This window comes from Pleurodeles waltl, chromosome 6, assembly GCF_031143425.1.
Source record: "Pleurodeles waltl isolate 20211129_DDA chromosome 6, aPleWal1.hap1.20221129, whole genome shotgun sequence".
NCBI lineage: Eukaryota > Metazoa > Chordata > Amphibia > Caudata > Salamandridae > Pleurodeles > Pleurodeles waltl.
The window spans coordinates 446,855,453-446,882,402 of NC_090445.1; the positions used below are offsets into that span (position 1 = coordinate 446,855,453).

General features: G+C 44.7%; 1 protein-coding gene across 1 annotated transcript in view; it reads left to right on the top strand.

The window, feature by feature from the left end:
• Positions 1-26,950, top strand: part of CDK18 (cyclin dependent kinase 18) — a 495,791-nt gene that overhangs the window by 268,460 nt on the left and 200,381 nt on the right. Inside the window, exon 3 of the mRNA XM_069238555.1 lies at positions 13,688-13,833. Within this exon, the coding sequence (XP_069094656.1) occupies positions 13,688-13,833 (146 nt within the window). The remainder of the gene's footprint in view (positions 1-13,687; positions 13,834-26,950) is intronic.

Genomic DNA, 26,950 nt, shown 5'->3' on the forward strand with positions numbered 1-26,950 from the left:
ATATGGAAATAGTTTCCTCTATGCACTTCATTTAGGGGAAATTCTGAAATTCCTCCCATTTTTGAATCACTAAATGGGCCGTTTGCTTTACCCTCCTGTCTCTGAAACTTTCTTTATATCGGTAACCCCTTTCATTCACATTTCTCTTTATTTCTCCAAATCCCTCCACTCCCTTATGTTTTCAACTAGATCCTCAATGTGAGCTCTTAAAGTTATTAAACCTAATTCTTTTCAGATCCATTCTATAATTTCTCCTCACATTTTTCATGTTACTGATGTCAGCCTCATGTCCATCCTCCAAACCCTCAAGTCTATCATGTGCCTTGTTTGCACATCTTGCTGCTTCCTTGATCAAGTATTTTATTTCATCCACAATGTTTGACAATAATATCTTCATGTCAATTGTTCATTGTACAGTTTCCTCAAATTCAATTGTTAAAAGCTTACAATTAATAAGTCTTTCTTAAGGGAATTCTTCAATAACAGCAGTGGTAACAGACCTGTCATTTGAAACTGGATACATTTTAGTATCTCTACTGGTAATCAGCAAAGTCGTCATTATAATTTCAGGTGGGGCACTGGCTGACACACTCACAATTGTACCCAAAGTTGATCTCTGCGGTTGTACACCTGTACTATCTCCTGCTGCACCCATATCAGATGCTACAGGACATGCTCTCTGGATTCAGTCCGTATATGGAGGGTGTCTGTAATATAAAAGATCATTTAAAAATGTTATACTCATCTGACCCTTGATTTTGTTTTTCTCTGCCTCCTTTATTAGTTTTCTTTTTGTCTGTCATCTCTTTTACTAGTGTAGGGACAACCCTCACTCCTTCTATCATGTCTTCTCTCCAGCATCTTTCTTGTTGATCCCACTTGCCTTAAAGCCACTGTCAAATAACCCTTCACTTGGTTCTTGATTTTCTTTCTCTTCTTTCCTATAGCCATCCAATCCCACATGTTCAATTCCTCACACTGTAAAGGTCTATGTAATAGCTTTCTATCATTCATACTTTCTCTCAAGAAATCTAGCTTTCTAATGTTAAAAGCACCCTCTAAAGGAAACTGCAAGTCATGTCAGAAGAGGTATATTTGTGCTATTCATAAATCCATGTACACATATTAAAACCAATGTTCATTATCATCTCAAATGCAGGTATTCCTTTAGTGAGTAATTTTTGATCTTCCATGGCAGGTACACAAGGACCTTTTGGCTTTTTTAACACAGCACCCATTGTTTTCACTCAAAATTACACAAAAAAAGCTAGCAAATAACAACCAATCCCAACACCGCCAGCCCAAAGTTCAACCTATCACAGCACAGCTCTGTCAACAACCAACCAATAACAGTGTGAATATGTGGTGACTTCTTACTAATCCCAGGGCGTCTAAAACAAAGTGATGGATAGATTTGTTTAATTATTCTCAGCCACTGATGATCACTCTGGCTGTATCCCAGTCCATCTTGTTTCACCCACCATGCCACCTCAGCTTGGACCCAGCCATATGCAAATCAGCTTAGAACCTGCTCCAATTGCAGCATCCATCCTGAACTGCCAGATGCGACAGTGTGATGTCCTGATTATGGGTTCAGCTTCATTTCACATATTATAGGGATCATTCATGACCCTCAGGAGGATCAATCAGTAAATATATGATACTTTTGGTGGTTTCTTAGCAAAATGCACCCGGAAGATCCATAGCGGTAAAACTAAAGACTGGGAATTCAAAAAGCAGAAAGGAAGTGCTCTTTAACATGCAAACACCCTCTGCTACCTTAATATGTGCTGCGGGGTAGCCTGACATTCTAGAGACTCTAATATTTAGCTCATTCAGAATGCCCACATTCACTGGATCTGAGACTGTGTTAAACCTCAATATAAATCATCAGTATAAATGTTATTCGGAGAAATGCAAAATCTGAAATTATTCCAAGTCCCAAATGGGCAGCAAAATCGGGAGAGTAAAGAACAGCATCCCTAGAAGAACAGGAAATACTTTTGGCTCAGCACCAAAATTGAGGGTTTTTATACATTATTTTCACATATGAAATTAACAGAAATGCATAATCACCGTGGTGTGAGCAAAACCATAATTTCATCAGCAAATCAGAGGACAAGAAAAACAAACTTTAAATTGCCTTATCACCTAAGCATTATCCCACTACATGAGTAAATATTCTGTCCTCTCTCTGCTAATGTTGTCCAGAGATGGTAGAACAGATTAGATGCATGAAATAGAATGTTATATAAATGACTAGGGCACAGTGATATAATGGAAGGATCTTTAGAAATTGTTAAAGTTTCATAACTGAGCCGAGGAAGTTCAAAATAGTCAGCAAGAACAACAGCAATGGAAACAAACAAGAGTGCTAATCTTCTTGATTACATGCTGCATAAACAATTATAGTGAGATATGCAGCGGAAGATACATGACTGACTAGGATGACTTCCATCTAAAACAAGATGGCAGTTACACCTAAACTGAGGCATAGTTAGCACAGATCAGAAAAACAAATTTCTGCACATCCTGGATAATTTGTTTCAAACGCATCAGCACTGTATCAGTGTCTACATGTGTAATAGCGTGTGATAACACATTCTGCACCCTATTAATGATGCACAGAAATATAAATGCATAACAATCTTTAACATCCCTATTACGAGCGTCTCATTCAATTCCATTATATGTGGTTTTAGGAAGTTGGCTCTGTATATACTATTTCAAAGTAAGAAATAGTGTGCACAGAGTCCAAGGGTTCCCCTTAGAGGTATGATAGTGGCAAAAGTAGGTAATTCTAATGCTCTATTTTGTGGTAGTGTGGTCGAGCAGTAGGCTTATCAGAGGGTAGTGTTAAGCATTTGTTGTACACACACAGGCAATAAATGAGGAACACACACTCAAAGACTTACTCCAGGCCAATAGGTTTTTAAATTGAAAAATATCTTTTCTTAGTTTATTTTAAGAACCACAGCTTCAAGATTTACATTAAACACTTTAAATGCAAGGTACTTCACTTAGATACTTTAGGAACTTTGAATAAAAGCAACATCACATACAGTCTTTGTAAAAATGGCAATAAGCTATTTTCAAAATGGACACAGTGCAAAAATCAACAGTTCCTGGGGGAGGTAAGTAAAGGTTAGATTAGGAGGTAAGTAAAACACTTACAAGTCTCAGTTCTGGGGCATAGGCAGCCCACCGTTGGGGGTTCAAGGCAACCCCAAAGCTACCACACCAGCAGCTCAGGGCCGGTCAGGTGCAAAGGTCAAAGAGGGGGCCAAAACACATAGGCACCTATGGAGAACAGGAGTGCTCCGGTTCCAGTCTGCCAGCAGGTAAGTACCTGCGTCCTCGGGGGCAGACCAGGGGGTTTTGTAGAGCACTGGGGGGGACACTAGTAGGGACACAAAACACACCCTCAGCAGCACAGGGGTAGCCGCGTGCAGTGTGCAAAGCAGGCGTTGGGTTTCAGGTAGAAAACAATGGAGGGACCCGGGGGTCATTCTAGCGGTGCAGGCAGACACAGGGGGGCTTCTTGGGACAGCCACCACCTGGGCAAGGAAGAGGGTCATCTGGGGGTCACTCCTGCGCTGAGGTTCAGTTTCTTCAGGTCCTGGGGGCTGCGGGTGAAGTGTTGGTTCCAGGCGTCGGGTCCCTTGTTACAGGCAGTCGCGGTCAGGAGGAATCTCTGGATTCTCTCTGCAGGCGTCGCTGTGGGGGCTAAGGGGGGTCGTCTCTGGTTACTCACGGGCTCGCAGTCGCCGGGGAGTCCACCCTTAGGTGTTTGTTCTCTGGCTCTCGAGCCGGGGGCGTCGGGTGCAGAGTGTGAAGTCTCATGCTTCCGGCGGGAAACGTGCAGTCTTTTAAAGTTGCTTCTTTGTTGCAAAGAAGTAGCAAGTTTTGAACAGGGCCGCTGTTCACTGGAGTGTCTTGGTCCTTTAGTCCAGGGCAGTCCTCTGAGGCTTCAGAGGTCGCTGGTCCCTGTCGGATGCGTCGCTGGAGCAGGTTTTCGAAGTTGGAGACAGGCCGGGAAGGCTGGGGCCAAATCAGTTGTCATCGTCTGTCTTCTCTGCAGGCTTGTAGGTCAGCAGTCCTTCTTGTTTCTTCAGGTTGCAAGAATCTAGTTTCCTAGGTTCTGGGGAGCCCCTAAATACTGAATTTTGGGGTGTGTTCAGATCTTGGGGGGACAGTAGCCAATGGCTACTGGCCTTGAGGGTGGCTACACCCTCTTTGTGCCTCCTCCCTGTGGGGAGGGGGGCACATCCCTAATCCTATTGAGGGAATCCTCCAAACTCAAGATGGAGAATTTCTCAAGGCAAGGGGTCACCTCAGCTCAGGACACCTTAGGGGCTGTCCTGACTGGTGGGTGACTCCTCCTTATTTTTCTCATTATCTCCTCCAGCCTTGCCGCCAAAAGTGGGGGCAGTGGCCGGAGGGGCGGGCATCTCCATCAGCTGGGATGCCCTGGGGCGCTGTAACAAAAGGGGTGAGCCTTTGAGGATCACCGCCAGGTGTTACAGTTCCTGCAGGGGGAGGTGAGACGCACCTCCACCCAGTACAGGCTTTGTTCCTGGCCACAGAGTGACAAGGCACTCTCCCCATTTGGCCAGCAACATGTCTGGTTTGTGGCAGGCTGGCAGAAACTGGTCAGCCTACACTAGAAGTCGAATTGGTATTCAGGGGGCATCTCTAAGATGCCCTCTGGGTGTATGTTACAATACGTTGCACACTGGCATCAGTGCGCTTTTATTGTGCTGAGAAGTTTGATTCCAAACTTCCCAGTTTTCAGTGTAGCCATTATGGAACTGTGGAGTTCGTGTTTGACAAACTTCCAGACCATATACTCTTATGGCTACCCTGCACTTACAATGTCTAAGGTTTGGTTTAGACACTGTAGGGGCATAGTGCTAATGCACATACGCCCTCATCTGTAGTATAGTGCGCCCTGCCTTAGGACTGTAAGGCCTGCTAGAGGGGTGACTTACCTATGCCACAGGCAGTGTGAGATTGGCATGGCACTCTGAGGGGAGTGCCATGTCACCTTAGTCATTTTCTCCCCACCAGCACACAGAAGCTGTGAGGCAGTGTGCATGTGCTGAGTGAGGGGTCCCCAGGGTGGTATAAGATATGCTGCAGCCCTTAGAGACCTTCATTGCCATCAAGGCCCTTGGTACCAGGGGTACCAGTTACAAGGGACGTACCTGAGTGCCAGGGTTGTGCCAATTGTGGAGACAAAGGTACAGTTTAGGGAAAGAACACTGGTGCTGGGGCCTGGTTAGCAGGGTCCCAGCACACTTTCAAATCATAACTTAGCATTAGCAAAGGCAAACATTTAGGGGGTAACCATGCCAAGGAGGAATTTCCTTACAGTGGTAACTTCTAGAATCCCACTTTTTAGCAGCAAACACCTCACCCCACAATTTATCCCAGGTACATATTGGCAGGTCAAACATGTCAACATTTATCAATGCCAAAAATAGCTTGCAAAAATCTGGGCTTGTGTTTTTTTATTGTGGTAGCTATCAAAATTTGTATATCATACCTAATTTGACAGGGCAAAACTCATAATATGCTATATTGATCACTCATTATAGCTTCAAAATGCTTAGATGTTGGAATTTATTAGGCGAAATAGTTAGTGGATACAATACTATGCATGCCTTTTGAGGGCCTCAATTTTATGCCATACCCTGTCTGAAAATGAACCAACCTTTAGCAAGCATTACTAATTTTCGTATCAAGTCACTTTATTCATTTTCAAATAATACTACTGCAGTCATGCCAATGAGAATATATAGACCAAACAATGCCTTTGCGAAATCAAGGGAATCCAAAGAGATTGGTCTTATCACCTTCATGCCAGAGAAAGTGACATGTTACAAAATGTGTGGGGGGTGGAGAGGAACAGGAATGTAAGAGGGATTGGGAGTCTTGGTGAGAGTGCCGGTGTCGGTAGTAGAGGCCTAGGCTATCAAAAATGTGTGCATCGAGCACTGAGTGTTAGGATGCAGAAAATGTAGTCCTGTGGGGGGAAGTAATGTGGCCCCAAAGAGGCTGCTTTATTTTGGGATGTAGGGATCAAGAAGGCATAGAGATTGTGGGTGTAGTTATTTGGTGCAGGATAGGTGGATGTGAAAAGCACGGGGGTCTTCTTTGATCAGCGAGTAGACATCATGTGCCCTGCATGTCACTTAAAAAGTTGGGGTCCGTGGAGTCATTTCACAGCAGAGTACTGGTATTCTAGCCTGGACATATGTGCTATCAAAGGTTGCAGTGTACGGGAACATTTATTTTTTGAATATGTTAAACAATGTATGATTTGTTCCAGGGCAACCACCTGCCACACCTTTTGGAACCAGAGTGTCATGTGGGGGGCTTCTTTTTTTCCAGTATAGAGCTATTAGTTACTTGGCTGCTCCTTTCATATGCTGATTAAGTATCCAGTCGGATCCAGTTATTCCTTTCATAGTTGAAGCTGCCAGGTCCAAAGTCACTGTCAGTAGGTCTTCTGCGATCCCTTGATATGACCCAATATCTCCTTCCAAAATACCTGCATTTTCGGGCAGACCATCTTATGTGCAGGAATGTCCCTTCTTCCGACCTGCATCGCCAGCATTATTATGAGGCCATAGGAAATATTTTATGTGGGTGTGACAGAGTGAAGTACCATAAGTTAGTAACTTTTTTAGGCCAATTACCTCTGGGATATACTGTGTAGAGCTTTGGAAATGTCATGCCAGAGTCCTTCCCAGTCTTTTGATGGTATGTCCTTGTGTAAGTCCTTGTCCCACCGGAAATGATACATGTGTGAGGGCGTAGGTTTGAAGTCTTGCAAGACCTGATATGTTCTGGAGATAAAACCTTTCAGCCCGAGTATGTGCATACTAGGTTTTCAAATGGTATGAGTATTATTGTAGCAGGGGAAGAGTTGGTCGCGTGTAAAACTCAATGTTGGAGCTAACAAATTTAAAGAGTCTGGATTTCTCACTAATATGAAATTATGATTTGCATTGATCAAATGATTTAATGTATTATCCCTGAAAGAGATCGTTTAGGGTCCTGCATTGCTCTTGAGTCCAGTCTGGGAAAGTTTTGGGGTCTAAAGATGGGTTGAGATTAGAGTTTCTAGCTGTTGGTGTGTTCAGGAATGGGGTGGTTATGAGACCAATCTCTTAACTGCTGTGTGATCCCATATTTTCAGGACTGTTTTCATGAGTATTTCATTGTAAGCGTTTTTTATCCGTGAGTGATGCAGGAGCAAAGCGAGGTCCTAGCAGTGAATGGCAGGCTATTGCGCAGTCCATGTGGAACCAATGCTTCATACTCTCTCATACTACCTACCCAGAGATGTATCAAAGGTGAGCTGCCCAGCAGTAGTCTAGGAGGTTCGGACAGATCAATCTCCCTTTGTCTCTGGAAAGTATAAGAATTCTTATAATCATAAGAATCTTGTTCCACATGAATAAACATGTATGAGATTGTAGTTGGGGGATGTCAGATATGGAAATGGGGGTGGGGAGGGGCTGAAAAAGGTAAAGAGGTCTGGGTAGGATGTTCACCTTAGCGAAGATGATGCACCCAGACAGGAGAGATATAATGGGACCCACCTCCTAAGGTTTTCCGGAATGGCTTATGATAATTCACCCTCGACAAATCCCCCAGGTGAGCAGTGATGTGGAGACTCAGATACTGATTCGAGGAAGCAGTTCACTGAAATGGGGCTCACGTTTGCAAAGGACGTATGTCCTGTGTGACTACTGTGAGCTTTAGTACATAAGACTTTTTTTTTATTTTGAAGTGAATGTGTGAGGTTTCTCCCCAGATTGGGAATGAATGTCAGCCCTGCTTCACACTTTGTCAGTGTGTGGCTAGTGGAGTGCGAGAAGGAGTTATACGGGGGAGTAAGTGGCCTTGCACAACAGGGAGGAAAATTCAGGTGTGAGACTACCGGGAACCAGGAATTTCCCTGTTGGGAATAGTTTGAGTGCTGTGCAAAGTTCTGAGATATCAATGGAGACTGTAGGTAGGAGTGTATATCAGTTGGATTTTTGCTTCCAAGTTTCCATGCCTGGTAGAATGTGTGAAATGTGGCTCATTTCTTTGATTACCCCTTCATCTAAGTGCCTTTAGACATGCAGATTTGTGATATAAGCAATTTTGGGACCAGATGCATCAAAGGATTTTGCATTCGCAAACGGTGCGAATCAGTAAATTCCACCATTTGCGACTGCAAAATAGCCTTTCACTATGTATGAAAGGCATCACAGTGCCATTTTAGGGAATTACAATTTTTTGCAATTCCCTAAATTTGCGACTCTGAATAGGGAATCGCAAATTGCGCTTCCTAAATAGCAAATCGCAAATAGGGAATTCCTATTTACGATTCCCATTGCACATGTATCAATCATTTTCTAAATGCGAACTAGGCATTTAGGAAATGCAAATTCCACTAACTCCAAATTGGAGGCAACCATGTCCATTTTTTTAAAATGCATTAAAAATTCATTTTTTAAAGTGTGATGTAGGGCACACATGCCCATAGGGCATGTATGCGATTTACATGAGCCCAATAGCCCAATATTTTGGGGGGAGGTGCCTCAAAGGGGGCCTTAGGCCCTCAGCATCCTTAGTTTTGCATTTCTTACTAGGAAATGCAAAACCATTTGCACCTATGGGCCTTCAGGCCTATAGGAATGAATGGAGTCACATTCCCTAATAGTGATTCCCTAATAGCAATTGCGAATTTCAAGTAATCGCTATTAGGAAATCGCTATTTTGTTACATTCCATTTTGCATTACCTAAATAGCGATTACCTAAAATTCGCTATTTAGGTAAGGCAAAATGGAACTTTGATACATCTGGCCCTTAGTTCTGTGAAGGCTGATCTTGCTCTCAAGTAGAGAACCTATTTTATCCCCCTTCTCATAAAGTCTTTGGGCCAGGTCCAGGAGAAATTTCAGGTAACGCATGTGCCATTGATCCTCTTTAAGCAGGTGGATTTATTGTAGGAAAATTATATTAGAATCTTGCGGAAGAGGATAGCACTAGATTTGGTGTAGCTTACTTGGCGGCTTTTGGCCGCTAACGTTGAGTAATAGCAGTTTGAATGTGGGCAAGGTTATTGCTGTTAGCGGTCTATGTAAGTTATGGGTAGGTAAAACTTCAGTAGTGTGGGCGGAAATTGGTGCTGTTCCCACTGCCTATGCAGGTTGTGTACTGGATCTGATTAACCTGTGTCCGGAGGGGGAGGCGAGGTAGAGGGGGTGTAATGAAAAACACATAACAAAAACAGGCTAGCAGGGCCAGTCTAACAGTCCTTGGCCATTAGCAATGTGGGTGCAGTTGGAAGTCCCCACTAGAGGTGTGGCTCTCAAAGGTGTGGCATAGAAGTCTTACTGGAAGGACAGTCTGAAGTTGGAGGCAATCCTTGAGGGAGAAGAGGGATGGAGGGCAGGTGATCAAGTCTTTATAACAGCGCTTAGCCTTCCTCCTTTTAACTCTCCTAATAATGCCCCTTTGAATTAGCGTGTGTAAGAACACTGGAGGGGAGGCTTTATTCTGTGATGAGGATGATAGTGGCTAGGGTACCCATTTAGTTCTTAGATGGTGGGAGACAAGGCCTGCTTTTGCTTCAGATGGAGTCCCATTGCTTAGTCATTGTGTTCTAGTACCTCTAAGGACCATTTGCCAGTCTCATCGTGGACCAATCGGCACCTGGTTTAGGATATCTAGGGTAAGTTCGGTCCCCTTGTCCTGGGGAAGCCCAATAAGGACTTTGCTTCTGTGAGGGAGCAGTTGATGCAGTGTTTTCCTACTAACACACAAGAATACACTGTTCCAGAAAAGTAAGAAATCCACTAGGCACTTCTCTATCTAGAAGCAAATACCCTCACACATCCTATTGGATGTCATGCTTCTTCATAGGGCTTGCTCCTCGTCAGAGTGGCACTGCAATGTCTGACGGGCACCCTAAGAAGGGGACTCTTTGCCGGAGATCTTTACTGATAATCTGTGCTGTGGTGTAAAGTATAGGGAAAAATTTCAACCTCCAGGCAAGAAAAGAACAGGAGAGAAAAAAGGGATAAAATTAGTTCAAAACTCTGCAGAAAACATACAGTTTATTGATCAAGGAAGGGTCTTGGAGAAGGTTAAAAGAATACTTGGTACTGAAAAAGAGATAATACTCAGTCACTCTACCAGCAAAACAAAGACATGGGTGAAGGAATTTCCTTCAACTACTACAACAGGTCAATATGTTTTGCACCTAGAAAGTCCATACGGATCAGGTGACGCTTCATCAGGACCAAACAGTGAAAAACACTTCTCCTTAACTACAATAGAAAACCACAGATTGTCTGAGAATATAAGCACAGAAACTCGAGTCAGTTACTCAAAAAAATCTACACGTCAAATAGTCACATGTAGAGGGAGACCATCCTCAATTAAGGACAAGACTTCATAGGAACAAGCGTTCCATAGGACTGGCATAGTATTTAGATGCAGCCAGTCCCCCGCTCGGAGACCTACCCAGAGGACGCAATGTGCAAGGTATCTTCCTTCTCCTCAAAATAATGCACGTGTGAGGTTGTCTGAGTCACATCTGTTCTGGTGAAAGTAATGGGAACCCTGTGAGCTCGATCCAGTCAGGGTGCTGGCAGATCTGGGTTACCGCTAATCGCTTGGGACAGATCTTTAGTGAAGCTCATCGTGTCCATTCCCTCCGTACCTTTATGGCCCTACCCAGATACTCATATTATCGAGTCTGCTGAGGTTCTAATGTTTTATTTGCAAGTCTGCATTTTGTTCCTCTAAATGCTGTACCTTCTGCCACAGCAATTCTTGATCCTCAGTTCTGGATTCCATTGTGCATTCCAAATCATCCACCCATTGACCCACAACGCTCACTTCTTTCCACAATTCCTGTAGACAGGACTTTAAGTCTCTTCAAGCAGATCAATTTCAGAGCGCATTTTGGTCATGAAATGGTCCATATATTCCTGCGTGACTGGGGTGGTTAGGGGCTTCTTGCTCTGATAAGGCGGGTCATTGTGTTTGCGTGGCCCCTCACCTATTCGATTTCACATGTCTGTGACAGAGCTTTCCTTATGATGCGTACCCTTGACAGCATCGCAAGAGTCTGAGTGGAGAGCACTGCATGGGGGGGTGTAACCCAGTAGAAAGTCCACTGGCAGTAGGCGGGGCTAGGACAGTGTATGCTGGGCTCAATTGTTGTGATTTGTTATTTGTGTCCCCAATATGGGAGTTCACGTCTCTGCAGGGGGGTATATTGAGCTTTGCATTTGTTATCTGACTGTACTGCCCGTGTGATTTGGAGATGGCGCAGAGGTCACCACTGTGGCTATGACATGTTAGTTCATGGAGTAAGTCTCTCTAGGTTCTGTAGGTCAGGCAGGACATAACACAGAGAGCGTGAGGGGCCCAGGGATAGCCATTGAGGGCTATCTCTCTCCCCTTCTTAGATATCTCAAGTCCTCCACCGCAACAGGCATCACAGGGCATCACAGTATTAGCTGAATGTCCTCCTCGGACGGGTGAGTCTAGGGGCCAGTGTCAGGTTGCATCCCTGTGGACGCTTAAAGCTGTGACATAGCATTCTGCCGTTGCCAGAGATGAGTATAGTGGTATGTGCTGGCCAGAAGACTCATCGTGTAGGTGTTGACTGCATCATCTGTTTGAGTCAATCTCTGGTTCACTCATCTCGAACTAGCTCGCCTTCAGCACATAAGCCCCTATGGGGGACAACAACAGGTAGGTGCCTCCCTGTCCATATTCCTAGCGCCTCGTTTTACCTCCTCACAGGTCTCCCAGTTTGTGCAGCCCAAGAGAGGGGGGTGTGGCTGTCTGCAGAACATGTTGGAGCGGGTGCAGCCGGCAGTGATTAGTTGGCCCAGAGATACAGCCGTTCCACTGTGATCAGTCGGTGCTCCCAGGTTGCGGTGTTTTTGGAGGAGGACGGGTGCTGTGCTGTCGGTGCGGGGGCCGAAAGCAGCTGTGGAGAGGCCCAAAGCAGGTCCCTCTCCCCATGGGGACACTCCTGTTACCGATGTGCAGGTAGAGCCACTAAGGCCCAGCGAGGTCTCGACTTGTGGGTGGTTTGCCCCGAGGTCACCGGCAGAGCCCAGGGTCATGATGTTCTACCATGCCTCTCCCATTACAGCAAAGCCGCTGGGGAGAACTCACCCAGGCAGCGTCCCATCTCCATCGAGGAATCCTCTCATGTGGTAGCAAGCTTCACCTGGGAACTTAAGCCAATCCAATTAGGGGCTTTAGCCTCCAAGCAAAAGGTGCCACTGATGTGCATTAGGTCGAGGAGAAGCTGAGCTCTGCAGGACTGCATCCTACTCGATGTTCGGCTTGGCCATGCCCCCTCAGATTTACGTTTTTTGTGATATTTTTGGCCTGCAATTCATTCACTCTTTTGGAAATCTCCATCAGCTTTCTAAAGAGTGTTGGATTCATCATAAAACTGCATGTATCGCAAACCTGCTCACTAGAAACATACATTTCGAGAATATATTAGAGCATAGGACGAAACATCACTGTTAGATATGTGGCGCACTGGAGTGTGCTCTGACTGTGTGCTCTATGTGGTAAAGCTCCATTCTACAGTTTTTGAGTTATGGAATGCCCTTTGAATCGAGTTACATTGAGCATTTGTATATAACAAATTACTATTTTAGATCTCCTCAACAACTTTTCCCCACAGTGGTAAATATTCCCCAAACTGGACAAAAAAGTAGAATGGGCATCAAAGTTATGGGCAAACCGGTGGCCCGAAAAAACAGGCTAACATTTGTAACCTCAACCATAATTAGGGCTCCTAGTTTAATAATATTTTTTTGACATTTCATTGTTTATCCAAATTTATATTTTGCTAATTTTATCTGTGTTTTGCACATATTTACTTTAAGTTTTAAGTCAATATGAAGCTGAAACAAATATATTGAATAATTAACCAAAAAATGTACACTCGTACTGGAATGACTCACAGGTTTCAATGATATGAATACCCACAGACAATCATTAAATATACTCAGATGAAAACAAACACATTTTACTATCATACTTGTTCACGTCTGCTTCTTTTTATGACGCACACTCGCCCCGAGGTACTACAATGCTTTATATGAGCACCGGTTTCTTTACACAAAGTCACGTTCATTTTTTAGCCCTGGGGAGATTAAGTGAGTTGCCCAGAATCACAAGATTTTGAGCCCAACGCTGGGACTTGAACCTGCTTCTCAGTTCCTAAATCGACAGCTCTGGCCGTAGCATTACACCCTTTCCCCCATGCATAATAGCATTAGGAAACGTTCTCTGTTTTAACGCCCCTACCTGTTGATCTACGCAGCTATTTGCCTGCCAGTTATATTTAAAAATAAATACAGACATTCAAATAGATGGTTTAATGGCAGTATCTATTGTAAAAACCTGTAAAATTGGGAACCTTAACCACAATGCGCAGTTATAGTTTTCGACTACAAAACACCATTCAGTCATAACGTCACCTATATTCTGAAACATTTAATTTCAGGTTTAACCTCTTGTCTTTTTCTGTCCCTCTTCCATCTTACTTCTTGATTTCTCTTTACTTCCATCTTACTTCTTGATTTCTCTATACTCTGTACCTGCTTGACCCTAATACTCTTTTCCCTGTAGACATAGGACATGGGCACCTACAGCTGAACCACCTGAGCAGCACATACAGGGCTGAGCCTAGCTCCCTATCTCCATCTGACGTGGAGGGACCATCCCCGACGACAATGCACTACCGGAACGGCAACCAACGACGATTCTCCATGGAGGTATTATTTTTAATATTATTTCACTCTCTTTATAGCATGACATAGATTTTACATTTATAGCATAAGAAGATCTTACTGGAGCACTTCATGTCTGGAAGACAAGCACTGCTTCACTTTCATAGCAGAAACTGTTGCTAATCCGGCAATATTTTTAGGTTTCGCTTGCACAGCACATGTGCTACACATGCAAGGGGTATTGCTTACAATGAAGGGCTTCAAACCCGCCTTTTGAATAACATTTGTTGGCTTCATTGTCACTCTTCAATGCTGCCTACTCATTGGCCAGAGTGTGCCAGGCATCACTTCCTTTTCTTTCTGTGGCACAAAGACCAACCACAGATTTATTCAACCTAATTAGAATGCGTTCACTGATTGTGTTAAAATCCAAATACTATTTCTTTCACTGCTGCTAACCAGGACAATATATACTGCTCCCTCACCCTGCCACTCCTCCTGGTCTAAAAAACATTTATTTGTAAACAAACCAGTTCTTGCAGATGTGTTATACATACTAACAAGCTCCTGCACAGGACCAAACACATCTGATGGTTACCTATATTGAAAGGTTAAGATAATTGGTAACCAACTCATTTTGTTTTATAGTTGCATTCATAATCGCACTTACTAGCCCTGACCAGGCTTTGAAGGCCTATTGGGCAATTCAGTGGCAACTCCGGCAGCCTTCCATACCACACAATGCCACTCCAGTCCACACCACTCAAAGCAAAGTAACGCCACTCCAATCCACACAGTGCCACTCCATGCCACACAACAGCACTTCACTCCATTCCACACAATTCCACTTCATGCCACATTATTCCACTCAGTACCAGATAATGCACAGCACTTCATGCCACTCTGTCACTCTATGCCACTCCACTATAGACTACTCCACTCTATACCACACCACTTCACACTATGCTACTCCACTCTATGTCATGCCGTTCCACACCACTATATACCACTCTTCTGTGCTCTATGCCACTTTATCCTATGCTAATCCAATCCATGCACTCCACTGTGCGCCACACTACTCTACACCACTCCACTCTATGCCACTCTACTCCACTCTACTGTATGCCACTTTTTCTCTGCACCAAGCCGTGCCATTATGCTTTATGCCATTCTACTCCACTCTACGCCATTCTATGCCACTCCATGCTACTCTTTGCCGCTCTATGCCACTGTGTGCCACACTGCCCATCTCTTTGCCACTCCAAACCACTTTACTGCACTCCACACACTCTACTCTACTCCACTCTACACCACTCCACTCTATACCATGCCACTCTACTCTATGCCACTTCACTCTACTCTGTACTACTGTACTCTGTGCCACTCCACTCTCTTCCACTCTCTCTACAGCACTCCATTCACTCTATACCTCTCTATTCTATGCCACTCCACTCCATTCCATTCTCACACTCCACGCCACTCTTTGCCACTTTACTCTGACCTGTGCCACTCTATGCCACTCCACACCACTCGTTGCCACTCCATGCCACCCTACACCACTCCAAGCCTCTCTACCCAAGTCTACTCCACTCCACTCTACTCTACTCTACACCACGTTGTGCTACACCAGTTCACTCTACTTCACTCATCACTCAACTTTACTCCACTTCAATCCACACCAATGTAATCTATGCCACTCCATTCCATTCTGTACTGCTCCACACCACTCTACTCTCGACTACTGTATGCCACTCTACTCCACTCCACCCTATGCCATTTCACTCTACACTGCTCTACTCTATGCAACTTCATTCCATGCCACTCTACTCTACTCCATTCCACTCTACTCTAAGCCACTCTACGTTATGCCAATCCACTCTATGCCACTTCACTGAATGTCACTCCACTCTGCTCTTCACCAATCTACTCTATGCCACTCTATTCTATGCAATTCTACTCTATGCCACTCCTCTGCACTCTATTGGATGCCATTTTCTGCCAGTTCACTCAATGTGCTCTACTCCATGCTATTCTACTCTATGCTACTCTACTTTATATTGCTCTACTCTACACCACTCCACTCTACACCCCTGCACTCTATGACGCACCACTCTACACCACTTTACTGCACTCCACACCACTCTACTCTTCTCCACTGTACACCACTCCATTCTACACCAAGCTACTCTACTCTATGCCTCTTCACTGTATTCTGCACTACTGTACTCTATGCCACTCCACTCTATTCCACTCCGTTCTACAACTCTCCACTCTATGCCCCTTCACTCTATACCCTCTATCCTATGCCACTCCATTCCACTCTATGACACTCCACGCCACTGTATGCCACTTTACTCTGACCTGTGCAACTCTATGCCACTTCACACCACTCAATGCCACTCCATGCCACTCTATACCACTCCAAGCCTCTCTACCTCACTCTACTCCTCTCCACTCTACTCTCCACCACTCTATGCCACACCACTCCACTCTACGTCACTCATTGCTCAACTTTACTCCACTTCAATGTGCACAAATTTAATGTATGCAACTCCATTCCACTCTGTGCTGCTCCACACCACTCTACTCTCCACCACTGTATGCCACTCTACTCCAGCCCACTCTATGTCAGTCTACTCTACTCTAAGCCACTCTACTTTACGCCAATACATGCTATGCCATTCCAGTCTGCACCACTCCAGTCTATGCCACTCCACTCTGTGCCATTTTATTCTATACCACTCTACCCTATGACACTCTACTCTACGATGCTTAATGCTACTCCACTCCACTCTACTCTACCTTACCCCACTCTATGCTGCTCTACTCTACCCCACTCCACTCCACGCCACTGTACTCTGTGCCACTCCATTTTATGCCATTCGACTCTATGTCACTCCACTTCACAGCACTCTACACCACTCCATGCTACTCCTCTCTACTCTACCTTACTCCACTGTACTCTACAAAACTCTGCTCTAAGCTACTCCACACCACTCCACTTTGTGCCACTCCACTCCATGCTGCTCTACACTGCCACTGTACTCTATGCCACTGTACTCTACATCACTCCACTCTACACCGCTTAACACTACTCTATGCCAGGCGCAGTTCCTCCATTTAGGCGGAGGAGCGTTGCCCTCCTTGCCAGCAGCAACCTCTGCAAATCATTTCACAAGGAAAGGATAATAAACGCTGTTTATTATCCTTTCCTTGTGAAAGGGGTGGGGATGACAAAGCCCTGCGAGCCGCTCCTGCTCTATGCCACTTCACACCACTCTACTCTACACCAGTGTATGCCACTATACTCTATTCCACCGTATGCCACTCCATTCTACACAGCTCTACACTATGCAAATTCACTCCATGCCACTCTTCTATATGCCAATCCACTCAATGCCACTCCAGTCCACACCACTGAACTCTGTCAATTATGCCACTCCACTCTGTCACTCTACACCACTCTAGTCTATGCCACTCCACTCTACCACACTCCACTCCACTCTACGCCACTTCACTGTATGTTACTCCACTCTCCTCTCCTCTTCACTAATCTACTCTGTGCTACACCACTCCTCTGCACTCTGCTCTATGTTATTCTATGTCAATCCACTCAACACATTGTACTCCATGCCACTCCACTCTACTCTACGCTACTCCACTCTACACCTCTGTACTCTATTCTGCCATACATTGTGCCACTCTACTCTGCCCCTCTACTGTACACCACTGTACTCTATGGCACTTCACTCTACTCCACTGTACTCCACTGCATGTCACTCTAGTCTCCTGCACTGTACACCACTCCACACCTCCCCATGCCACTCTACTGTACTCTGTGCCACTCCATTCTACTTTAACCACTCAATCTATTCCACTCCACTCAATGCACTTTACACCACTCAACTCCAGGCCACTCCATCTACCTATCTACCAACTCCACTCTATACCACTCTTCTCTACACCACTCTGCTCTAGGGCACTCCACACCACTCCACGCCACTCCACCCTCCACCGCTCTACAGTGCGCTACTGTATTCTATGTTACACTGCTTATTGCTACCCTATGCCACTTCACTCTATGCCACTCCACTCCACTTCACTTTACTCTACACCACTTTACGCAACTCCTCACCATCCTACTCTACACCACTTCATTCTACGCCATTCACTCTACTCTGTGCCATACCAATCTACACCACTGAACTCTATGCCGCTCCATTCTACTCCACACCACTGCAAGCCAATCTATACACTCTATGCCACTTTATGCCACTACATGCATCTGTATCCCACTCTACTCTATGCTACACCACTCTATGCCATTCTATACCACTCCATGCCACTTTAACCCACTCTACTTTCTGCCGCTCCAAGCCACTCCACTCTATGCCACACCATTGCACACCACTCCACTTTACTCTTTGATGCTTCACACTACGCCAATGAACTATATGCTACTCTGCTCCACCCTACACCACTCAATGCCACTCCAATCTACCTTACTCTACTCTATGCCACTCTACTCAATGCCAGTTCACTATACCCTACTCTATGCCACTGTACTCTGAGCCACTTTACCTTTATCTACTCCACTCTGCTTTACACCACTCCACTCTATTCCACTTCACTCTATGCCACTCTATTTGATGCCACTCCATTCCACTGTGCACCACCCTACTCCAATCTGTGTCCCTCCATGCCATTCTCCACTGCTCTGTGCCACTCCACACCAAACCACACCACTCTGCATGATTCTACACCACTCCAATCTACACTACACCACTCTACTCTTCACCATGCCACATCACTCTACTCTACGCCACTTTAATATATGCCACTCCACTCCACGGCACTGTACTCTATTCCATGCTACTCATCACTCGTCTCTATGCCATTTCACTATGTGCCAGTATACTCTATGCTAATTTATTCCCCTCCACACCACTCTACTCTACACCACTGTATGCCAGTTTACTCCACTTTACTGCACTCCCCTCTTTGCCTCTGTAATCTACACCTCTCTAATCTATGCCATTCCACTTTACTCCACCCGACTCTACACCACTGTACTCTATGCCATTCCATTCTACTCCACACCACTCCACTTTAGTGCACTTCACTCTATGCAACTGCAATCTATACCTCTCTACTCTACGCCACTACACTCTACTCTACACCACTCCACTTTGCTCCACATGGCTCTACACAACTCTGTCCCATTCTATTCTTCTTAACACCACTCTACTCTATGCCACTCCACTGTACATCAGTCTACTTTACACCACTCTACTTTATGCCACCTCAGTCTACTCTATGCCTCTTCACTCTGTGCCATTCCACTTTACTCTATGCCTCAATACTCTACTTCACTCCTCTCTATTCTACTCCACGCTACTATACACCACTCCACTGTACTAAATGCTACTAACAATCCACTCTACTCAACTTCACTCTACTCTATGCCACACCACTCTATGGAAAACCACTCTATGCCACTTCACTGCAATGTACTCTACATCACTCATTCCCACTTTACACAACTGTAGACCACTCCACACATTTCTACGCCACTCTATTCTATGCCACTCCACTCTATACCACTCCACTCTACACCACTATATTTTGCGCCATTCCAGTCCACTCTATGCACTGTACTCTATGCCACTCAACAGAGGTTACAGATTATGTTTTTCCATGCCCCTGTTCACTCATCTCTCTTCATCAGTCCACACCACATGATGTGTGTAGGTTAGCTATCTCCTGAAGCCTTCATGTTGCTGATTCTTTGCCAGTCACTACCCTCAGACTTTCCTCATTATGACTTTGCTCAATGCTTACATTTAGACAGTGGCTGCTGGAGGGGTCCACCAGCAGTATTTTGTGGGGATCAGCACGTTTGTCTTCATCAGACATTTCATGAGAGCAATAGAGGAAAAAACAAATAAAGGAAAAAGAATGAGAAAGAGAAAGACAGAAAACCATCACAAAGGGAGAAAGCAAAAACCTGCAGGAGTGATTTAAAGGGGCAAACAATGGCTGATACAAAGGCAACCTGTTCTTAGGGGTGGAGGGGCCCTACCCTCTTAACTTTGTCTAAACGAGAAGAGTGTGTGCAGGCTGAGCAAAAGGTCAGGCCAAGCAGTCAAGCGTTGTACTTATGCTGAATGCGCAAGCGCGTGGCTGCCTGAGCTGAACTCAGCAGGGGCTGGTGACATCACAACCTAGTGAGCGTGATCTCCTCAGCCTGGCAAAGCGATTGGTGGTCCTCACCCTCATGATGAGGGGAGCGCCAAGGATAGCCCTGGGTGCTCAGATTTATGCCCTGAGGTGGTCATGGCCAAGTCAGCAGTCTCTCTGACCCCATCCCACATTGTGACAAGTAAGGGAGTGCTGCCTCCTCTCATTGGCTGACCCATAGAAACGTTAGCCAAAGAAAGGAGGTGGCAGTCCTAATCATCAAGAACCATTGATGCTTCCCTCCCACTGCTCGAGATCACTGCTGAGGCCCAGTAAGTTTTATTTATTTTTGTAAATAATGTTTGGTGCGTGCATGCGTGTGTTCATGTATGAATGTATGTGTATTTGTGAGTGTGTGCTGGGATTAGGTGTTTGTGTGCATGTGTATGTTCTTGTGAACGGTGGGGGAATATGTGCATGTATGTGAATGCATGGGTGTGAGTGAGTATGCATATGTGCACATGGCATATAGATAATGAGTAAACCTGTCCTTCAAGAAGTGAAACTCATACCAATGTGACCCAATGCAAGTCTGTGCAACAAAGCATGATAAACAAGCACTGACTGAGAAAGTACCTGAATTAAGTTGTAGGACTCACACAAAACAACTGAAGCTGTGTTCTAAGTCGTGAAAGAACTACCCAGAGAGAGTGTGCTTCAAAGAACTGAACCAAACACTTCATAGCTAGTGAGAGAGAGTCTTTGCTCCAAGAAAGCAGACTTATAATAATTAGAAACAGGAACTCCTCATCATACCGGCAAAGATCGAAAAAACTTTCAGAGGGCTTAATATTAAGTGTTGGCCTCAAAGCTCGCACTAACTTCTAACAAGCCGGGGTTGTAAGTGCTTGCCACCTCATGTTGGGAACGTGGGCAGAATAACATGAGTGAGAGGAGCATTTAGGGGCATCACCAGTGCTTTAAATGAAAATACAGAAGTGCTGGGACTCAATATCTACACTACTTGCTCGCTCCTGAGAAGTGCCTTCACAAGCATGCTTAAGCTTTGTGGCTCTGAGGTCAGAGGATAGTTAGAAACATAGCTCTAGCTCAAGTTCTCAGATATCATTTGAGTACCATGACACTTGGCCAAAGCACCTGACCAAAATATTTCATTAAAGCTGTACCAACTGAGGAACTAACATCTTTTCCAAAGTACTAACAGTTGTTGGCACTTAGTTGTTTGGGTGGTGAATTTTGTGTCTGTACCCGAGGAAGATTCTCAAGCCACAAGATTTACTAAGTTGTGAGCTGGTGCCATGAATGATGCTGGCACAGCCTCTGCTTACCTGAAGACCTGGGCTGGCACTGTAACTACTGAACACTTATTAGCCGGTGGGGCTATCGTGAAGTCCTTATTTGCTGTGATCTGATTAATGTGTGGTGCACATTCTGCAGGCAGCGCAGACCTGTTGCAACACCCAAACAGATATAGCCTGTGCAACAAATTGACAACCAAAGCTTTTGTGCGCACGTGTCTCCTGTTGACTCTGAGTCTTCCTATACCACTGTGAGGTCACTGAGGTGAGTGATTCTGGGACACCGCTGGTGACGGGGCTGCTTTGCATGACGATAGCACTCTCTTCTTCCTCACCTTCCACCATGATTTGACCAGTTGTCGCTGATGTTTCCTGGCTCTTCTCACCTTCACCACTGCAACCATGTTCAGCTGTTTTATAAGGTGCCCCTCCCACTGGATTACGTGATGTTTTTTCATATGGGTCGTGTGGCCTCCAGTACCATAATGTGAACCAGGCTTACCTCGATGAACACTCGCACGGCAAATAGAGCATATGGAAATATCCTCCTCCTGTTTGCTAATTGTAAAAAAGTCCCAAACTGGGAAGGAGTACTTCTTTATTGGGCCACTGCCAATGCCTAAAGAAGAATTGGATGTAGGTGGGTGTGCCAATTGCCTCTCTGCAGTGCATACCGCTACTCAGGGATGGGTTGTGCAGGTATCTGCTGTGGCCTTACAAATATGGGAGCTTGCGGTGCTGCCTGTGCCACATCCCTCGGAGTGAGTTGGATAGTAATGTCATACTCCTCTGTACCAGCTTCCACAATGACTGGCTCATTGTCACCATCATCCTCATCATCACCCCCTTCCATGATTCTAAGGCTTTCTGGAACTTTTCTTTTTCCTTGCCTCTTCTGGCATCTCCCAGACTCTGCCAGGGTCCACTTTATGTCCCTATCATCGTCATCAGAAGTGGTGCTTGGAGAAGATGGTGGAGTAGTACTCTTCCTTTTTCTTGCTGGAAATCTGGAAGCCATTGATTGTAAAAGAAGAGGTTCTTGCTCAGCAGGAAGCTTGACCTCTTGTTCTGCTCCAACTTCAGGAAGATCTGGCTGCAGCTGCTGTCCACTTTGCTCTGTTTCCTGAAACGATTGGGTACTACTTCCCAAAAGGGACAAATCCAATTCAACATCACTGCTCATTGACGTCACCATGATTGCACGGGCTGCCTCACTGACAGACATGGTCTTGGGCTTAGGTTGAGATAATGCTGTTCTGCTCCCAGGTTCCTCCCTGAAGGCCAGTGTGGCAGGCACACGTCTCCCGAAAAAGGTTGCGGTTGACATGCCACTGTTGGAAAGCTGCTTCTTCTCACTGGCCACCTTTTTGGGGGCAACTTTGTTTGGGGCCATCTTAAGCTCTAGGTTGGCAGTGGCACTAAAAATGCAAAAGCGAAAGAGTTTGGTGCCTGTGGACCGAAGTAACTGTAAAGCCTTCTGTTTCACAGTACTACAGGTGATGTGTGGCCTCTTCTCTTGGGCACCTAAAAATAACCAAGCAAGAAAAACAGGTATTTAGTGAAATGTGGCATTGTTGCAGGTTGAAACAGTACATAGAAATGCAATTTTAGTGTGGGTGGTTACTTATGTATTATACCTATTTATTCAAAGATTGTAAAGGCAAACCATACCACCCCACTATTAAAAAAACATTTCAAAGTAGACAGCACAGCTGGCAGATTTAGCTCTTTGCTTTATCTCTGTGTGTTTTAAATGAGTCACCAAGGTTATTCAGAGAGAGGTGCATGGGTAAATGGAATAATCTTTGAAATAAACTATGGCTGCAAGGTGGTCCAGGGAAAATGGAAGAATCATTAACAAAATTAATTATGCTATTGATTTGTCTGATATGCACCGCAGCCAGGGTATCTTGGAGGAAATGGAATTACACCTAAGAAACTGAATGCTGTAGTACAGCTGTGCATCTTTGGTGGATGGATGGATGGATGGATGGAGGAATGGATTGGATAGATGTGGATGGATGGATCAAGACAAAATGCAGAATTAACTAAAAATGTAACTAAAAATAAACCATTAGAAAAAATAAATATATATATATAAACATTTAAATAAATAATAAATTTAAAATGAAAATTAAAAATAAAATTAAAAACATACAAAAGTAAAATAAAAAATAAAAAAATATAAATTAAAAGTAAAAAAAATAAAAAATAAATAGAAAATGGCAAAAAACGAAAATTAAAAATAGAAAAAAGAAAAATAGTGACTTACAAAACAAATGATCGATAATTGACAATGTTTGTATGTAAGCCTATATCAAAGACACACTGGCTTCATGCACAAAATGGCAGCCCGTCATCCATATGGTCAAACAACAACAAAGAGCAAAGAGGAGGCATGGAGAACAAAGAACACATGCAAGCCTATGGCAAGGGACACTGGAGGAATGGACAAAATGGCTGCCAGCCTGCCATATAATCAACAACAACAAGGAGAAAGGAGGCATGGCAAACAAAAAAACACATGCAAGCTTATGGCAATGGGACACTGGCTGCATGCACAAAATGTCTGCCAGCCACATGATTAAACAACAACAAGGAGCAAGGGGCATGGCAAACAAAGAACACATGCAAGCCTATGGCAAAGGGACACTGGTTGCATGCACAAAATGGCTGCCAGCCACATGGTCAAACAACAACAACAAGGAGCAAGGAGAAGAAAGAAGAACACATGCAAGCCTAAAGCAAAGGGGCACTAGCTACATGCACAAAATGGCTGCCAGCCACATGGTCATGGTCAAACAACAACTGCAAGCAAGGAGTCATGTAGAAAAAAGAACACATGCAAGCCTATGGCAAGGGACACTGGCTGGATGGACAAAATGGCTGCCATCCAGCCACATGGTCAAACAATAAAAGCAAGGAGGCATGGCAGACAAAGAACACATACAAACCTATGGCAAAGGGACACTGGCTGCCTGCACAAAATGGCAGCCAGCCAGCCACATGGTCAACAACAACAATCATGAGCATGGAGGCATAGCAAGCAAAGAACGCATACAAGCCTATGGCAAAAGGACACTGGCTGCATGCACAAAATACCTGCCAGCCACATGGTCAAAAAATAACAACAAGGAGAACAAAGAAGAACAAATGCAAGCCTATGGCAAAGGGATGCTGGCTGCATGCACAAAATGGCTGCCAGCCACATGGTCAAACGTCAACAACAAGTAGCAAGGAGAACAAAGAAGAACAGATGCAAGCCTATGGCAAAGGAACGCTGGCTGCAGGCACAAAATGGCTGCCAGCAACATGGTCAAACAACATCCTCCTATGACATCAAATATTCTTACCCACAATATATACACATTTTGGGGAAAAAATGAATTGCAAACAATAGCCAACATTTTACATATAATTCAATGCCATCCTTACCCTAACTGAAGTTTTAAAAACATATACCACTGAAACTTTTATGTCATGCACTGATGACTACTAGTACTAGGCCTTCTAGCTAAATGGCCATTTGGCTAGTAGGCCACATACTAAAATAATATTGGAAATGTTTCAAACTTGTATAAAAGGTACTGAGCTGTGCAACAATGTTCCTTTACAAAAGGTGAAAAATTAGTGAAATGCAAAATAAATAATAACTAGGCTCATAATTAAGCTCCAGCCCACCCAACACTATACATTTTTAAAATCAAATGCCAAATTAAAGTACAAAGAATTACTGGTGCATGCCCATGCAAACAAACACATTTCCTTTATACAGTAGTTTTTGAACTTGTGTGATTCAACAAAAACAAAGTCCTTATCTGAAGAGCAAAGGGAATGAAATATTTCTATTTCAGTCCATCTGCATTTTGAAATTAGTTTGAAAGTAAAGGGGGGACCCATTGGTAGCAGCTGAATGGGAAGGATTTGGGGGACCAAGTGCATGGGAAATAAATAATCAAAATTAAGGATTTTTTCAAATTGAATGAAAATGGAGAAACCACAATGGCAACAAGTTGAAATGCATTTGAGGCATGTGTTAGATGGAGGCTATTTGCATTAGAGAGACACACTAAAAGATAAACCATTGGAAGGAAATCTTACTATAGAGCTGTCAGAGTTAGAGTGCATTACTAACTCACCATGGGTCAAACACATCAGATCAGTCGGGGTTAGTTGAACCTCATACAGTTGCAGACCAACAAACAAACATAATAAATAGCAATAATATAGTATATAACAATGATACATCTCATATTGCAGAAATTAGCCACAAAAAGGGTCAGACAGTGCAAGATGAAATAGGAAACCGCTCAACCAGTTTCTGTTTTTGTCGAGAGATGTAAAAAAGGGATTCTGAGAAAGACAATCTAGGCACCAAGAATATGTCAGCATTAATCTGCTACTTAAAAGTATCCTATAACTCTTAGTTCTGGATTTCCGCCCAGGTGAACTCGGACCTCAAAGAAGAAACCCAGGTGGAGTTTCTTTCAGACCCTCACACACACTCACACATCATCAGGTCCCATGCTGGTCCCTATAATCCAGGATGAGATCACCATGTTCCAGGAAGCACTTGCATATTTATCCGAGTCGGTCTTCTAGTGAGACATAAAAATACACAAAGGGAACCCCAGTATCCCTCTAATATGGGGTGCCTTTGGTATAGTTAAAAGCAACCTGACCATTGTTTTAAGAGAATAAATTGTATTTACACCCTAATTTACTTCACCCTATTCCGGCCCTTGTGGTTAGGCTATGATGTATTATCGCAACCCATGTTTGAGAAGGTGACTGGGAATCTTGGGCAGTAATAGACATTTTTATTCCCCTTTCCATACATTTAGAAATAGAGTGTGTCCTAATGAGATAGTGCTACATAATACCAGGGGTAGCAAACATGGGATCATTTTCTGTTTGACATGATGTACTATCACAATTCATTTTACAGTGAGCATGCAGTGCAACACTAAGGGGGTCATTCTAACCCTGGCGGTCGTCGACCGCCAGGGCTAAAATGACGGGGGCACTGCCAACAGGCTGGCGGTGCCCCGCAGGGCATTCTGACCGCGGCGGTTCGGCCGCGGTCAGAAGTGGAAAACCGGCGGTGTCCCGCCGGTTTTCCGCTGCCCTTCTGAATCCTCCATGGCGGCGCAGCTCGCTGCGCCGCCATGGGGATTCAGACACCCCATACCGCCATCCTGTTCCTGGCGGTTCACCCGCCAGGAACAGGATGGCGGTATGGGGTGTCGTGGGGCCCCCGTAAGAGGGCCCCACAATGAATTTCACTGTCTGCATTGCAGACAGTGAAATTCGCGATGGGTGCCACTGCACCCGTCGCACCTTCCCACTCCGCCGGCTCCATTCGGAGCCGGCGTCCTCGTGGGAAGGTTGTTTTACACTGGGCTGGCGGGCGGCCTTTTGGCGGTCGCCCGCCAGCCCAGTGTAAAACCCAGAATACCCGCAGCGGTCTAATGACCGCGGTGCGGTATTCTGGAGGGGGGAACTCTGGCGGGCGGCCTCCGCCGCCCGCCATGGTGAGAATCACCCCCTAAGAGTGCTCACATGATCTTGTTAAATGTGTATGTAATAATGTCATACTACATGCATAATGATCCTACAAGGGAGGCCTCAGTGTTGCATCAAATGCATGCAAGCGTGAAGTG